At 41.1% G+C, this 16,892-nt stretch overlaps 1 protein-coding gene across 2 annotated transcripts in view; it reads right to left on the minus strand.

Moving 5' to 3' along the window:
* The window catches only part of LOC117354412 (cyclic nucleotide-binding domain-containing protein 2-like), a 93,208-nt gene that overhangs the window by 18,173 nt on the left and 58,143 nt on the right, over window positions 1-16,892 (minus strand). For both annotated transcript variants that reach the window (XM_033931901.1, XM_033931900.1), the window contains exon 10: window positions 12,304-12,451. In XM_033931901.1, coding sequence (XP_033787792.1) covers window positions 12,304-12,451 — 148 coding nt within the window. The remainder of the gene's footprint in view (window positions 1-12,303; window positions 12,452-16,892) is intronic.

Raw genomic sequence — 16,892 nt, forward strand, 5'->3', positions numbered from 1 at the left:
GGCGAGTTGGCGCTGGCGCCCGATATTTGTAGCGCACAGCGAAAAAAATTTTGCCCACAACACCCGCCCGCTTAGAGGGAGCACTGGTGCTGAGTACTGGCACCTTTTCCATTGCTGGAAAAAAAATGTCCCCTGGACCCCAAGTATTAATAAAAGAACTCCGGTTCTGCACTCAGCACTGCCTCTTCATGAATTACATTACATTACATTACATTACATTAGGGATTTCTATTCCGCCATTACCTTGCGGTTCAAGGCGGATTACAAAAGGTTAATTTAGAAATACAGAGTTACATTGATTGTAGATTTTATAAACATAAACGGGTTGTTGAGGGTGAGGTGGTTTGTAAGAGAATTAATAGTTGGTCATAGTGGAGGTTCTTTTGTTGTTGTTAGAGCAGTAATGGGTAGATCAGATGTCGGTTTTAGAGTTACTAAGAGGTCGTGATGTTATTGCTGTTTCAGGAATTTCTTGAAAAGTGTGGTTTTTATTTCTTTTCTGAACGTCCTATAGTCTGGAGTGGTCATCAGAAGGTTGGAGATCTGGTTATCCAGCCTTGCGGCTTGGGTGGCTAGGAGGCCGTCGTGTAGTTTTTTTCTTTTTACTTCTTTGATTGGGGGGGGTATGAATGGGGAGTGTGTTTTTCTGTGTCTGGTAGTGGGTGCTTGGATGAGGCGATTGTTCAGGTATGATGGGCTGTCTCCGTGTAGGGTTTTAAATAGTAAGCAGTAGAATTTGAATTGGATTCTTTCTTGGATTGGAAGCCAATGTGAGTTGATGAAGGCTTCAGTGATGTGGTCGTGTTTTCTCAATGAGTAGATGAGTCTCACAGCTGTATTTTGGATTGTTTGGAGTTGTTTAATCGTGGTTACAGGGCAGGGAAGGAAGAGGATGTTGCAGTAGTCCAATATACCTAGTATTAGTGATTGTACTATAAGTTGGAATTGTGTTCTTTCAAAGAATTTTCGGACTTGTCTCAGATTTCTCATGACAGCGAATGATTTCTGAATTGTTTTGTTTATCTGCGGTTGCATAGTGCAGCATCTGTCTATGGTCATGCCAAGTAGTTTAATGGTGGTTTGGATTGGGTATTTGATTGCGTTTATTTCTAAATTGGTTGTGGTTTGGACCTTGTCATTTTCGAGAAGGATGAATTTGGTTTTGTCTTGGTTGAGTTTAAGTTTGTGTTTTTCCATCCAGGTTGTGACTGTTTCAAGTGTTTGGTGAAGTTTGTCTGTCATGGTCGGTTTAGAGTGGTCAAATGGGATGAGGATGGTGATGTCATCAGCATAACTATAGGTGGTTATGCCCAAATTGTCCAGATGCGTTCCTAGGGAAGCGGTGTAGAGATTGAAGAGGGTAGGGGATAGTGGAGATCCTTGTGGTACGCCGCAGGGGTTTGACCAGGATTCTGACTTTTCTTTGTTTGATTTTACACTGTAAGTTCTGAGTTTTAGGAATCCTTCAAACCATGAGTATACTTTATCTGAGATGCCTATTGCGTCTAAGATCTGTAGAAGGATGTTGTGATCCACTAAGTCGAATGCTGCAGTAAGGTCCAGTTGTATGAGAAGCATTTTTTTCCCTGTACTAAGGTGTTGTCTGACGGTATCCATAAGGGAGCCTAGTAGTGTCTCTGTACTGAAGTTTGTTCTGAAGCCAGATTGCGTGGGGTGGAGTAGGTTGTGGTCATCTATGTAATTGGAGAGGAGTTTGGCTACTAGGCCTTCTATAATTTTGACATATAGCGGAATTGAGGCTATAGGTCTAAAGTTGGATGGGTGGTTTTGTGGTGCTTTTGGGTCTTTTTGGATTGGGGTGATGATGATTTCGCTGAGGTCAGCAGGGAATGTGCCTTCTGTGAGCGTGAATTGAATCCATTGTAGAATTATGGTGCGGAATTTTACACTAGAGGTGGTAAGGAGATATGAGGGGCAATGGTTGAGGTCACAGGAGGCATGGCTGTATTTTTTGTAGAATTTGTTGAATTCTGACCATTGTATGTTGGGGAATTGAGTCCAAATTCTGTCTGCTGCGGTTGCCTCTTTTCCTGTAGAGTGGATTGTGATTGCGTTTTGATGGGATGGGTTGAGGATGAGAGTGGCTCTGGTGTTGGTAATTTTGTTCTTGAAGTGTTCTGCTAAGAGGGTGGGTGATGGTGGAGGGGTGTTCGTGGTGGTAGTATATGGTTTGGTGTCTGTTAATTCTTTCAGGATTTGGAATATTTTTTTGGAGTCTTGGGTTTCCGTGCCTATGAGATTAGTGTAGTGGTTTTTCCTCTTTTCCCTTAGTAGATTTTTGTATTGTTTGTTGATTTTTTTCCAGTCGGTTTTTGTTTGATCTTGGTTCTTTTTCCTCCATTTTCTTTCTAATCTTCTACATTCTGAATTCTGTGGCTGGTTGCAGAGGGCCTGGCTGTTGTGGGTTGGGACCCTCAATTTTCATTACACTCACAAAACAACTGCTTCATTCAACATAACCCAGACCAGGGATGACAATTCTCAAACGAGGAAGTGAAAAAGCCTCAGAACTCCGTCAGAAGTGAACCTTAAGCTCTTTGGCTCGAAAGGGTAATCACTTCAAAGGCTAACCCCCCCCCCTCAATATCTTAAATGTTCATCTTAAGTGCTCTATATTAACTTTGTAAAACGTAACTATGGGCTCCTTTTACGAAGCTGCGGTAGCGTTTTTTTGCGGCGCGCTGCCCCCCGCCCTACATGGAAAAATTAACACCAGCTCAATGGAGGCGTTAGCGTCTAGCACGTGCTAAAACTGCTAGCGCAGCTTAGTAAAAAGGAGCCCTATATGTAAGTCACATAGCTTCACTGCAGAGAAAATGTCATCATCCAAAAATGTCAAACGAAAAAAAACTATATGACAACCTAATAGCCACCAAAGCAGCTAAACTGGACAGAAAGAAAAAAAGCTCATTTATAAACCAAATAGAGACTTAAAACAAAAGCAACCGAGTTTGAATTTCACAAGTGCCTTCACTGGTAACCAATGCAACGCCCGGTAAAGGGGTCTACAGGATCAGTCCCCCTCCACTAGAGTTACCAGATGGCTCCTGGTCATGGAGGACAGTGAGCCAATCCAAGTTTTACTTCCATTGAAAGCACGGGAAATAAAGCAGGACTGGTTCAATCTGTCTTCCATGACCTGGAGCCATTTGGTTACCCTATCCTCCACACATCAGTGCAGCACTTAGTCACCCATGTCGTGATGTAATAGCTATAATGGTATATATATCGCTTAGGTTCAACGGTAGAGGTCATGGGACTGACAGAGTCTCTTTCTTGTTTGGCTCAGACTTAGATCCTTCTACAGAAGAAACCACCAGAAACATCTATAGAACCAGGGGTCTGGTCCCAGGCAACCAATTTAGATTAAGAACAGGGTTAGTGTTTAAAGGACCCTAGAATTGACATGTATTGAAATAATTTTACAGCCTTTAACTGGCAAACCTTTTGTAAGTTTTATACTAAGTATGTCAATTTGTACTGTAGGCTTGATAGCTGTCCCCCAAATGTCATGAAAGTTGCCCCTGTCACTTTCAAGGCTAAATTGTTTAATTGGGTTAATTTTTTATTATCCAACAGGACCTTCCCAGAGGAATTGGGTCAGATTTTGATCACACCAATCATCAAAAACCCTAAAGAATCTTCTACCTTGGCATCCAACTATAAACCCATTGCTAGTATTCCTTTGTTTACTAAACTGTTGGAGGGTCTGGTTAACTCAGAACTAACTACTTATCTGGATAAGTTTAATATATTACAGGACAATCAGTCTGGGTTTCGGTCAGGTTTTAGTACTGAAACTGTCATGGCCTCTCTGTTGGATTATCTTCATACTTTGTTTAGTCAAGGTACAAGTGCTTTGATTCTGCAGTTAGATCTGAGCAGCGCTTTTGACCTGGTGGACTATACTATTCTTATTGATTGCTTGGAATCTATTGGTATTTTGGGAAATGTATTAAACTGGTTTTGAGGATTTCTGGGTAACAGATCACACCAGGTGTTTAAGGATGAAAGTCTTTCTTACCGTTGGAAAAATCTATGTGGGGTTCCGCAAGGTTCGCCTTTATCCCCCACTCTGTTTAATATCTGCCTTGCTTCACTGGGAAACCTTTTGCATAATTTAAATCTTAGATTTTATATTTATGCGGATGACATCACTATAGTCATCCCATTAACTTGTCTGACAGTCGAGATTACAAATTTTTTAGTGACCATTCTGAATCAGATTGAACTTTGGATGATTACTTTTAAACTGAAACTAAATCCAGAAAAAACTAAATTCTTTTTTGCAACTCCTAATGATAAGATCAAAGAAACATTGATACATTTGAAAGGTCTCGACTATACTATAGAACAGTCTATAAAAATATTGGGAGTGACTATAGATAGACACCTTACTTTGGAACAGCATACTGATCTATTGCTTAAGAAATGTTTCTCGGTGCTTTGGAAACTTCGCACCATTAAGAAATATTTCGATGAAGCTTCATTCCGTTTGTTAGTACAGTCATCTGTTTTAAGCATTCTCGACTATTGCAATATTATCTATCTGAGTGCCTATAAGAAAATCTTTAAAAAATTGAGAGTGGTTCAAAACACTGAAGTTCGACTGATTTTTGGTCTAAAAAATGGGAGCATATTACTCCATATTTTCAGAAACTTAATTGATTGCCAATTGAGGCCAGAGTTTTGTTTAAATTTGCTTGTATTTGTTATAAATCAATCTTTGGCATGTCACCTAGCTACCTTGTTTCCCATTTTTATTTGAACCACTCAAATAAGTTTACACATAGAGTTTGTTTGCTTACATCTCCTTCTGTTAAATTATGTTGTTATAAAAGGTTTCTTGAGAGAACTCTCTCTTTTCAGGCTGCTAAATTACATTACATTACATTAGTGATTTCTATTCTGCCAATACCTTGCGGTTCAAGGCAGATTACAAAAGAAGTTATCTGGCCATTTCCAGAGGAATTGAAGAGTAGAGCGAGTAGATTCAGAGAATTGAGATGAGTCTTGCGGTGTTAGTTTGTCTTCAAGGATGTCTTGAATAGGATGGTTTTTATTTCTTTTCCAAACGATTTATAGTCTGGAGTCATTTTCAGTAAATTGGAGAGTTGGTAGTCTAGTTTTGCTGCTTGAGTGGCTAGAAGGCCATAGTACAGTTTTTTTCGTTTGACATCTCTGATTGGGGGATGTGTGAACAGTTTGTGCGTTCTCCTGTGTCTGGTTGAGGTAGTTTGGATTAGGCGGTTGTTTAGGTAGGCTGGGCTATCTCCGTTTATGGTTTTAAATAGTAGGCAGTAGAATTTGAATTGTACTCTTGCTTGTATTGGGAGCCAGTGTGAATTGAGGTATGCTGCCGCGATGTGGTCATGTTTCCTCGGTGAATAGATAAGTCTTAGCGCTGTGTTTTGAACTGTTTGTAGTTGTTTTATCATGGTTGTGGAGCAGGGGAGATAGAGTATGTTGCAGTAGTCTAGAAGACCTAGGACTAGGGACTGGACCAAGAGCTGGAATTGTGTTCTGTCGAAGAATTTTCGAACTTGCCTTAAGTTTCTCTTGACCGCGAATGATTTTTGTATTGTTTTGTTGATTTGTGGTTGCATGGTACAGCATCTGTCTAGTGTCTTTCCTAGAAGTTTTAGAGTGGGTTGTATGGGGTATGAGATTGAGTTTATTACTAGATTTGTTATAGTTGGGGTTTTATTATTTTCGAGGAGAATTAATTTTGTCTTGTCTGGGTTCAGTTTCAGTTTGTGATTATTCATCCATGTTGCAACTGTTTCAAGTGTCCAGTGTAGTGTGTCTGTCATGGAGGATGTTGTTGGTCAAAAGGAAGGAGAATGGTGATGTCGTTTGCATAGCTATAGGAGGTTAAGCCTAATTTGTCCAGGCAGGTGCCGAGGGATGCAATGTAGAGATTGAAGAGAATTGGGGATAGTGGAGATCCTTGGGGTACATCACAGGGGTTGGACCATGGTTCTGATTTTTCTTTGTTCAACTTGACTCTGTAAGTTCTGGATTGTAGGAAAACTTGAAATCATGTATGTACCTTGTCTGTGATTCCTATTGTTTCTAGTATTTGTAGTAGGATGTTGCAGTCCACCAGGTCAAATGCTGCGGTGAGATCCAGCTGTATAAGCAGCATTTTTTTTTTTAACCTATGCTGAGGTGTTGTCTAGCTGTATCCAGGAGGGAACCTAGTAGTGTCTCTGTGCTGTAGTTGGTTCTGAAACCCGATTGTGTAGGGTGGAGTATGTTATGGTCTTCTAGGTAGTTGGTGAGGAGTTTGGCTACCAGGCCTTCCATTAGTTTGACATAAAGTGGTATTGAGGCTATGGGTCTGTAGTTGGATGGTTGATCTGTTGCTCCTTTAGGGTCTTTTAGGATCGGGGTGATGATTTCGCTGAGATCTTGTGGGAAAAGGCCATCTGTGAGCATGGCTTGTATCCATTGTAAGAGGAGAGCGCGGAATTTGGTACTGGAGGATTTTAATAGGTATGGAGGGCAGTGGTTGAGATTGCAGGTTGCGTGGCTGTATTTTTTGTAGAGTTTGTTAAGGTCGGACCATAGTATTGTGGGGAAGTGGGACCAGGTTCTGTCTGCTGCTGCTGAATCTTTTTCTGTGGGGGACATTGTGATCTCTTCTAGGTGGGTTGGGCTTCCGGAGAGGGTAGTCCTGGCAGTTGTGATTTTGTTTTTAAAGTATTTGGCTAAAAGTGTAGCTGAGGGGGGAGGGGTTCCATTATTGGCCAGATAGGGTTTGGTGTCTGTGAGTTCTTTTAGTATTAGGAAGAATTTTTTTTGTGTGTCTTGGGTTTCTTTGCCTATTTGGTTGGTGTAATGTGTTTTTCTTTTTTCTTTTAATTTCAGCTTGTTGGTTTAGTTTTTTTCCATGCTGTTTTCGTGAGTTCTTGGTTATTCTTTCTCCATTTTCTTTCTAGTCGTCTGCATTGTTTTTTTGAGTAGGAGTAGTTTGTTATCAAACCATTTGTCTGATCGTCTGCTAATTCTGGTTTTTGTTTGTATTGGGGCTAGCTCATCTAGGGTAGCTGTGCTTAGCTTGCACCATTGCTGCGTATGTTTTAGTCCAGAATTTGGAGGGGTCGATGTATTTATGAGAGTTGTAGGTTGATCTTTGGGGTTTTGGTTTAGTTTTGTCTTTGGCCCAGTCGAGGTTGAATGTTTGGTTTGGAAAAATTATGCTAGGAGCTTCTTCCTATCTCGATTTTAGAAAATTATTGAAGACACAATTATTTGATAAATTTGTATCCTAATGCATTTTGTTGTCTTTTAAAATTTTATGCATTTCCTATGTTTTACTATTTGATCTATTTCCTCTTTAAAATTATATTTTTCGCTGCATGTTCAGTTTTACTTGTTGTGAAACATGTAGAACCACTCCTGGTCAGGCGGTATATAAAAATAAAATTATTATTATTCCAAACATGCCTATACTATTCACAGAAATAAATGGCTACAGAGGACTTATCCCAAGATAATTGACAAGTCAGTCTTTGTAAATTCTCCGTAGAAGAGAATGAGCCCGTGAGATCAGACTCTCATTATCAGCTACAAAGTTTCAAACCCTAGGGTAGAAATCTCTATCACATTGAGCATATTAGCAAGTCTCTTTTTCCCCTCTTCATTTCTTCCCTTCAACTTAACACATCAATTACCACAAGAGTTTTCAAATCACTCATTTGTTTATATAAATGCATTTAGTAAAACTTCCAGAAGACTTGGAAAGTTCTCAGATAGTGGATGCCATAAGAATTATGAGGACCACCATCTAAGAACTTTTCCAGGTCTTCTGGGAAGTTGAGAACCTCTGTCCTAGAGGCTTTTAAATGATAGGCTAGAACTTAGGGGTTGGAATGTAGACTAAAGCTGAAACTTTCCATGCTGGAAAACCAGGAGCATAGCTTCCTCCTGAAAAACTGGTCATGGTAGAGGCCTTATCACACACACATTAGGAGACTTTAGGCTCAGCAGCAAGCATTAAAGGCATGTACCTTCAAAGCAGCTCAAAGTTATAGAAAGTCTAGGCACATTTGGCAATACAGTATCAATACTACTTTGTGAATGAGACCTTACAGACAATTTCTTCAGAGGTGATCTTGAAAGCTTATGTACCTCATCATTTTTGAATAATTATTCAGTTGGCCTGGTAATGATTACCACAACTTGCAAAGAACTCATGTGTATTCAAAACACTTCTGCCCACCTAGGTCAATATAATCAAAAGCAGAATTTGTAACCCTATTCCCCACTGCCCACTGCTTACCACCCTAGCCAACAGATTACCCATCCCCCCCTAACTGTATCCCTCACACTGGTATCCTGTTTGTCTGTCTTGGCTGTTTAGATTTTAAGCTCATACGAGCAGGGACTGTCTCCTTCATGACTGTACAGCGCTGCGTATGTCTGGTAGTGCTCTAGAAATAATTAATAGTAGTAGTAGTAAATGTAACTATGAAGTTATTGGTTATGAAAATTGGTTCATCAGTATGTTTACATAAAAAGACACAGCGCCAGCACTCGCCATTTTCCAGCACGACCGGGCCGGCGTGGGAGCCCTGCTCCGCCCCCCCGATCCCGCAGGAGGACAACTTACATAAAAAGACACAGCGCCAACAGCGCGCCGCTGTTCGGCGTGCCGACGAAGGCGCACGACAAAGGCGCCTGCGCCTTAGTGAGCGCCTTCGTGGAGCACCTGAGAGGAGCACCTGAGAGGAGCACCTGAGAGGAGCACCAGCGGACCTTGGAAACGGGAACACCAAAGCCCCAGAGACCACTCCACCAGACCTCCTGCCGACTTCCATTATAAGGTAAGGAGCGAAAGATCCCCGCTCCTCCCCCTCCTCCAACCAGGACTCTAAGAGAGAACCATTCCCTCTACCTAACACTCCGAACCAGACATCAAACATGAAGCTCTCCCTGCATACACACAAACTAGCCACCCTCCTGATAATCCTCCTCATCTCTAGCTGGAAAACAACAGCAAACAACTTACCCACCACAACCTCAACCGCCAGTACAACCAACTTCCAAATTCCCAACAGAAGAATACTCACATCAAGAAACCCGAACCACCACACCAGCACTCAACACCCCATCAATGTTATCTGGAGAAGAAGATCAACACCTCCGAAAACAAAATCTCATCCAACTCCCACAACACTCATATACCCGGAAACAACTTACATTCCCCAGACCAACACGACCTCCCTTACTTGTGCCTATGTTAACATCAGATCTCTAGGACCCAAAACAGAAAACATAAAAAATTGGATAAAAACAGAAAAACTTGACTGCCTATTCCTCACTGAAACCTGGTTAACCTCAGACACAGACCCTAGAATAAAAGAAGTATGCCCGCCAGGATACAAAATAACAGTAACCTGCAGAGAGAAAAAAAGAGGAGGAGGACTAGCAATAATATTCAAGAACTCCCTAACTCTAAACATTCTTGAGAAAACATCCACTCCACAAATGGATTTCCTAGCGTGTCAACTCACAAACCCAACACTAAAAAACTCTCTAAACTGCTTGCTCTGCTACATAACACCAGGAAACTGGACCACAGTGAGACCTGAATTTGAAAACTTCATCTACCTAAACTCACTAACAGCTGAATATAACCTCATCCTAGGAGACCTAAACCTACACCTAGAAGACACAACCTCCACACCAGCAAATAACTGTCTATCCTTCCTCAATGCCTTATCCTTCCAGATCCTAAACCCACAAACCACTCATGAAAAAGGTCATCAACTGGACATTGCTGCATTCATGTCTCACCAACCATCCAATCCAGCAATCCAAACTCCTAACGGAACATGGTCCCCATCCCTATGGTCAGACCACTACATTTATAACTTCAACATCAATTGGACCAAAACCAAACACACACCTCAATCAAAAAAAACCACATATACCTCACGCAAACATATCGACCCAACCATTTTCTGGTCAAATGTAGACGAAACTATCCAAGACTGCGACCCAAAAAACTTCATCTCCCACTGGAAAAATGTATCCACCAACATCCTTGATGATCTGGCACCCCTACAAACCAAAACCAGAACCAGCAGGAAATCAGACCAATGGTTTGATAATGAATTACTCCAACTCAAAAGACAGTGTAGAAGATTAGAAAGAAAATGGAGAAAAAAGAACCAAGATCAAACAAAAACCGACTGGAAAAAAATCAACAAACAATACAAAAATCTACTAAAAGATAAGAGGAAAAGCTACTATACTAATCTCATAGGCACGGAAACCCAAGATTCCAAAAAAATATTCCAAATCCTGAAAGAATTAACAGACACCAAACCATACACTACCACCACGAACACACCTCCACCATCACCCACCCTCTTAGCAGAACACTTCAAGAACAAAATCACCAACACCAGAGCCACACTCATCCTTAACCCATCCCATCAAAATCCAATCACAATCCACCCTACAGGAAAAGAGGCAATCGCAGCAGACAGAATTTGGACTCAATTCCCTAACATACAATGGTCAGAATTCAACAAATTCTACAAAAAATACAGCCATGCCTCCTGTGACCTCAACCATTGCCCCTCATATCTCCTTACCACCTCTAGTATAAAATTCCGCACCATAACTCTACAATGGATCCAATTCACGCTCACAGAAGGCACATTCCCTGCTGACCTCAGCGAAATTGTCATCACCCCAATCCAAAAAGACCCAAAAGCACCACAAAACCTTCCATCTAACTTTAGACCTATAGCCTCAATTCCGCTATATGTCAAAATTATAGAAGGCCTAGTAGCCAAACTCCTCACCAATTACATAGAGGACCATAACCTACTCCACCCCATGCAATCAGGCTTCAGAACAAACTTCAGCACAGAGACACTACTAGGCTCCCTTATGGATACCGTCAGACAACAACTTAGTACAGGGAAAAAAATGCTACTCATACAACTGGACCTATCGGCGGCATTCGACCTAGTAGACCACAACATCCTTCTACAGATCTTAGATGCAATAGGCATCTCAGACAAAGTATACTCCTGGTTTGAAGGATTCCTAAAACTCAGAACCTACAGTGTAAAATCAAACAAAGAAAAGTCAGAATCCTGGTCAAACCCCTGCGGCGTACCACAAGGATCTCCACTATCCCCTATCCTCTTCAATCTCTACACTGCTTCTCTAGGAACGCATCTGGATAATCTAGGCATAACCTCCTATAGTTATGCGGATGACATCACCATCCTCGTCCCATACGATCATTCTAAACCTACCATGACAGACAAACTTCACCAAACACTTGAAGCAGTCACAACCTGGATGGAAAATCACAAACTTAAACTCAACCAAGACAAAACCAAATTCATCCTCCTAGAAAATGACAAGATCCAAACCACAACCATCCTAGACATAAACGCAACCAAATATCCCATCCAAACCACCATAAAACTACTAGGCATGACCATAGACAGATGCTGCACAATGCAACCGCAAATAAATAAAACAATTCAAAAATCATTCGCAATCATGAGAAACCTGAGACAAGTCCGAAAATTCTTTGAAAGAACACAATTCCAACTTATAGTACAATCCCTAATACTAGGTATATTGGACTACTGTAACATACTCTTCCTTCCATGTCCTGCAACCACGATAAGACAACTCCAAACAATCCAAAATACAGCTTTGAGACTCATCTACTCATTGAAAAAACATGACCACATCACTGAAGCCTTCATCAACTCACACTGGCTCCCAATCCAAGAAAGAATCCAATTCAAATTCTACTGCATATTATTTAAAACCCTACACGGAGACAGCCCATCATACCTGAACAATCGCCTCATCCAAGCACCCAGTACCAGACACAGAAAAACGCACTCCCCATTCATACCCCCCCCAATCAAAGAAGTAAAAAGAACAAAACTACACGACGGCCTCCTAGCCACTCAAGCCGCAAGACTGGACAACCAGATCTCCAACCTTCTGATGACCACCCCAGACTATAGGACGTTCAGAAAAGAAATAAAAACCACACTTTTCAAGAAATTCCTGAAACAGCAATAACAACAAGACCTCTAAATGCTCTTAAGATCTACAACTTACCTCTCTGGCTAATCATTGTAATTCTGTCTTTTTAAATTAACCTTTTGTAATCCGCCTTGAACCGCAAGGTAATGGCGGAATAGAAATCCCTAATGTAATGTAATGTAATGTAATGTTTCTGCTAAAAATTCCAATAGGCTAGTGAGAGATGCAGAGCACACTTACAAAGTATTGTCCTGGCCTAAGAGCATCAATGCGCAGATAGACTGATGCGACAAGATGACTGGGTAATGCTTCCCCCAAATGGACCTTGGGGTTGACTCTAGCTTGCCACTTTTTTCTGACAAGCTCCTCAAGAGTGAAGAAAGAATCTCTGAAAGAAAAAAAAAGTGTTATTTTAGCTTTTTTTTTTTTTTTTTTGCTTCCTTGCTTTGCTAAAAAGACTTCTGAATGTGAGTGAAAACTTGTACATCTTTGATGAAATTTGGTATACTTTGAAATTGTAGCTCATTGAGTTTTGAACTTTTTAAGTTCTATTTCTGTTTTTCTAACACTTCAAGAATCCTGACACAGGCCTGATAGCCAAAACACGACCCATGTTGAGTCATACTGAAGTATAATAATGATTGGTATTTCTTTAGGTTTTGCATCTTGTCCTCTCCACTGTGTTTGGTTTGTTATTTAGTAATCTCCCCTTTTCAGACTGATGTCTACCAATGACAATGAGTGACACCACTCCACAGAAAGCAGAAGAAGGAAGCAGGGAACAACAATATTTTATAGGAGATCGTACGGTGCCTGAAACCATGCTACAATAGGCAGAGGAGGGACGGTTACCATTCTACACAATACAGATAGGAACACCAGGTATCCTTCAATGCACAATGTTTATTTTAGGTAATTATCCCATGTCCTGCTAAAGGGAGAACGTACAAATTCCTTGTTTGTCAATCTGGACTCTAAGGGGGTGAATTTTAAAGGACATGCTTTACATGTGTAAATAAGTAAGCATGAAGAAAGAGAGCACCTACTTTAATGCTATCTATACATATAGGCATTCTCAGGGTGTAGTTTAGATGGAGTAAAGGTGAAGTTGTAATGGATGTGTATTAGGATGGTCCACAGTAGTATGCAAAAAAAATCAACCTTGTTAAATCTTGTCTCTACAAGCCTTATTTTTGTTCACTTGGTATGTCTTACTCATGTGTTAAAATTTCAGCTTGATTAGACAATATTTAAAGGTCACCCCCATCATGAATCTTTTTGCTTGTGTGTTGAGTAGGTAGGTGATGGCGCATAATTAGTTTGTATGGTGTCATCTAGTTTGTGATCTACACCCAAAAACTTGTTCCTTGGGAAGTCAGGCTGTCAACTGCTATGCCACGTAGACTGAATGTTGTTCGACTGGTCAATTTTCATCACTATGCTGAAGGGAAACCTTTACTGGAAAGCTATAAATTGGTATGTGAGTCAACGGTGGCAATATGGGATTGAGCCAAGATACCAACACAATGGATAGACTCTCTTTTTTATTTTATTTTTTATTTATAGCCTTTTAAATTTAATCAAGCATACATACCGTAACTTGAAAAGGATCGGAAACAAACAAACAAAAAAAAAAGAAATCACCTAATTATACAATCAGATGTAATGAAAACATTAATATTTAGTTCACAATTACAGAGATCAAGAAAGGAAATTTTCACAATTAGAAATACAATTCTATACTAGAGTAACAGCAATAGGTAACCCAAGCTACAGCCGGATGGTAGGTCATTTATCATTAGACTGAGATTTCAACCTTTCTTTTGGTTCAATAAAATCTAAAAGCTGTTGGGGCTCAAAGAAAAGAAAATTCTTACTCATAGGTAATATAACATTTTGCTGGAAATTTAACCAAAAAAGTAGCCCCAAGAGCTAGGACTCTTGGCCTCAGGGCCAAGAATTCCTTCCTTTGCTTCTGGGTTTTCTGAGCCAAATCTGGGAAAATTCTAACATTAGAGCCCAAAAACTTGTCATTAATATGTTGGAAATACAAACGAAGAATATATTCCCTATCACTTTCCAAAGCCAATGTCAGCAACAAAGTAGTTCTGTCGGTTATCACCTCAAGGGAGCTTTCTAGAAATGAAGACAAGTTCATGTCCAAATTTTCTTTCGGATCTTCAACAGCTGTAGATTCCCCTTGAGGTTTCTTTATAGTCAGATAGTAAGCCCTCACAATTGGAGGTAAATTTTCCAATGGAATGGAAAGAACCTCTTGAAAATATTTTCTCGCCATCTCAACAGGTGAAATGACAGGAAAATTCAAAAATCTTAAATTGTTCTTTCTCAAAGAATTTTCCAAAGTTCTCCAACTTACGGAAAATAAATGATCTTTCTTTAACCATTTCCATTTGTACAGTTTTAATTTCCTTTAAATTTTCTTCTTGTTTCTCCAATTTTTTGGTTAAATCAGACAGACACACTCCTTGCTGCTCTACTTTGGAGTAAATAGTCCCATAATCAGTTTTAATAGCCGAAAGACTCAACTTAAGGTTGGCGTCCATGATAGATATGGCCTGCCAGAGCGCTTCCATATCTATTTTCTGCAGTCTTTTTAATTCCCCAAAACAGATGGCATTCCCTCCCGGAGCACCTCTCACCTCTCCTTCCATAGTGCTGGGAGATAGCTGACATATTCCACCTGCACCTTCCTCCTAAGTCTCCCGTGCTGGCGTCCTTCCTTCACTGGAGCACAGCCCTTCCTCTTCGGACAGCTGAACTCCTGTGTCTCCCTGCACCTGAGCACTTCCGGGTTGGGGAGGGACCGACCTCTGCTCCGGGCTCAGAATCACTCGTGCAGCTCTTGCGCCGAGCTCCCCCGATGAATCCGGGCTCACCCCCGAAGTAGGAAGGGTTCCTTCAGATGGACGGGAAAAAACATTCGTTATCGAGGTTTGAACCAGGCGCTGCGGGGTCCCAAACGCCGGAGGGTTAGGGTGAGAGATCCCTTTCCTCTTCCCCATTCCGTCGGGGGAGAAAGAATGTGCAGCGCTGATCGCTATTGATTCGGAGTGCTGCTCCCGTTCAAGCGTCCGTCTCCGCCGCCATCTTGATCCGCAGCCTTGTACTTAAGCATTGGAGCACAATGGATAGACTCTTGTGTTAGGAAGTTGGACAAACTACACAAATAAAACTGTTGCAAGCAAGGCGCTCAAAGCCATTTCCAGACATCTATGGGTTCTGTGCCTTTTTCTATGACAGAATCGCACCAGAACAAAGCTACAAATGGTGCAAAGCTTTCAGCGTCCATCGTTGCCAGACATTCCACGACATCTCATGTGTATACAGTTTTCGAGGAACTTTGGAATCCGGCATCCAAACTGATTGTTGTTAATGATGCAGCAGAATGCGGGATAAGCCTCATTGAAAAATACAATGATAGTTTGACAAAAGATGAAGAACAGAAGCAATTTGTTCTTCAGCTAGTGGCCAGCCACCAAAAGAAGTTTCCTCCTGTGTCGGGTTTTGCCCCTCTTCATTTAGGCGGAGCCAGCGATCTTTTCTGCTCTCGGCAGGTGCTTTCAGCCGGATCAAATAGGAGTGGGGATTTGTCCTCTGGCTGGCAATTGGAACCATCATACATGTTTGTGGGCCCTGCCCCTCTCCATGTGGGCGGAGCTGGCAATCTTTTCAGCTCTTGGTGGGAACTTTGATCCGGTCAGATAGGAGTCTGGCAATTGGGACAAATGCAGAGGATTCCTCCGTGGAGAGGGGAAGAATTCAGGGCAGGACTTCCGTGGTGTCCTTTCTATCAGTCTGGACTGGGATTTGCGGCACTTCTGGGTCTTCCTATCAGCTGCCTTTTGCGGTGAAAGTGGATCCTATTTGGAGAGAAATCAATCCTGCAGTGGAGCCTCTTCATTTGGGAGACGATCCGTCTTTCTTCATTCTGCATTTTGGAGTAGGCTGTGTCTAACGGTGAAACTGTAGCATTTCTGAATTTCGTTTGACTGAGACTGTGGATTGTGAGACTGGGGTCTTTTTGTCTTTTTTTTTTAATTACTATATTTTGTTTCAAATATTTTCTTCTTCCTTCCCTTTCTTTCTATATATCTTTGTCATGTATGTAAATATTTTTTTTTTCTGGGGTACTTTGTTAGATCATGAGCCTGTTTATCAAAGTACCTAATTACTTATTTTGTTTAATTGTTTGTAAACTGCTTTGTAGTTTTTGTGATGATCTAGCGATATATAAACTCTATTACAATTAAATCAAAGGCAGTCATAGACTGTCAATTATTTGTCAAGTGCACAGGAATCACAATATACCATTAAGCTTAGCGGTAGTTTAAAAAAACAGCGAGATGTGGCAACCCCTAAACTTTTGTTTGTTTTAAGTACAATTTTGTGTGTTTTTCATTTTTATATAAAGGTTTATAAAATGGTTTGTGGGGAGATCCAGGAAACTACAGACCGGTGAGTCTGACTTCGGTACCAGGAAAGATGGTTGAGGCGCTGATAAAGGACCGCATCATTGATCACCTTGACGGACACAATCTGATGAGGGCCAGTCAGCACGGGTTCAGCAAAAGACGATCTTGCTTGATGAACTTGCTGCACTTCTTCGAGGGGGTAAACAGGCAAATAGACAAGGGTGACCCGGTTGACATTGTATATCTGGATTTTCAGAAGGCATATGACAAGGTTCTGCATGAATGACTACTTTGAAAAATTGAGAGCCATGGAATAGAGGGTGAAATACTCACGTGGATTAAAAACTGGCTAGCGGATAGCCAGAGAGTGGGGGGTAAATGGACAATGCTCGGACT

This window comes from Geotrypetes seraphini, chromosome 2 (assembly GCF_902459505.1).
Source record: "Geotrypetes seraphini chromosome 2, aGeoSer1.1, whole genome shotgun sequence".
Classification (NCBI taxonomy): Eukaryota; Metazoa; Chordata; class Amphibia; order Gymnophiona; family Dermophiidae; genus Geotrypetes; species Geotrypetes seraphini.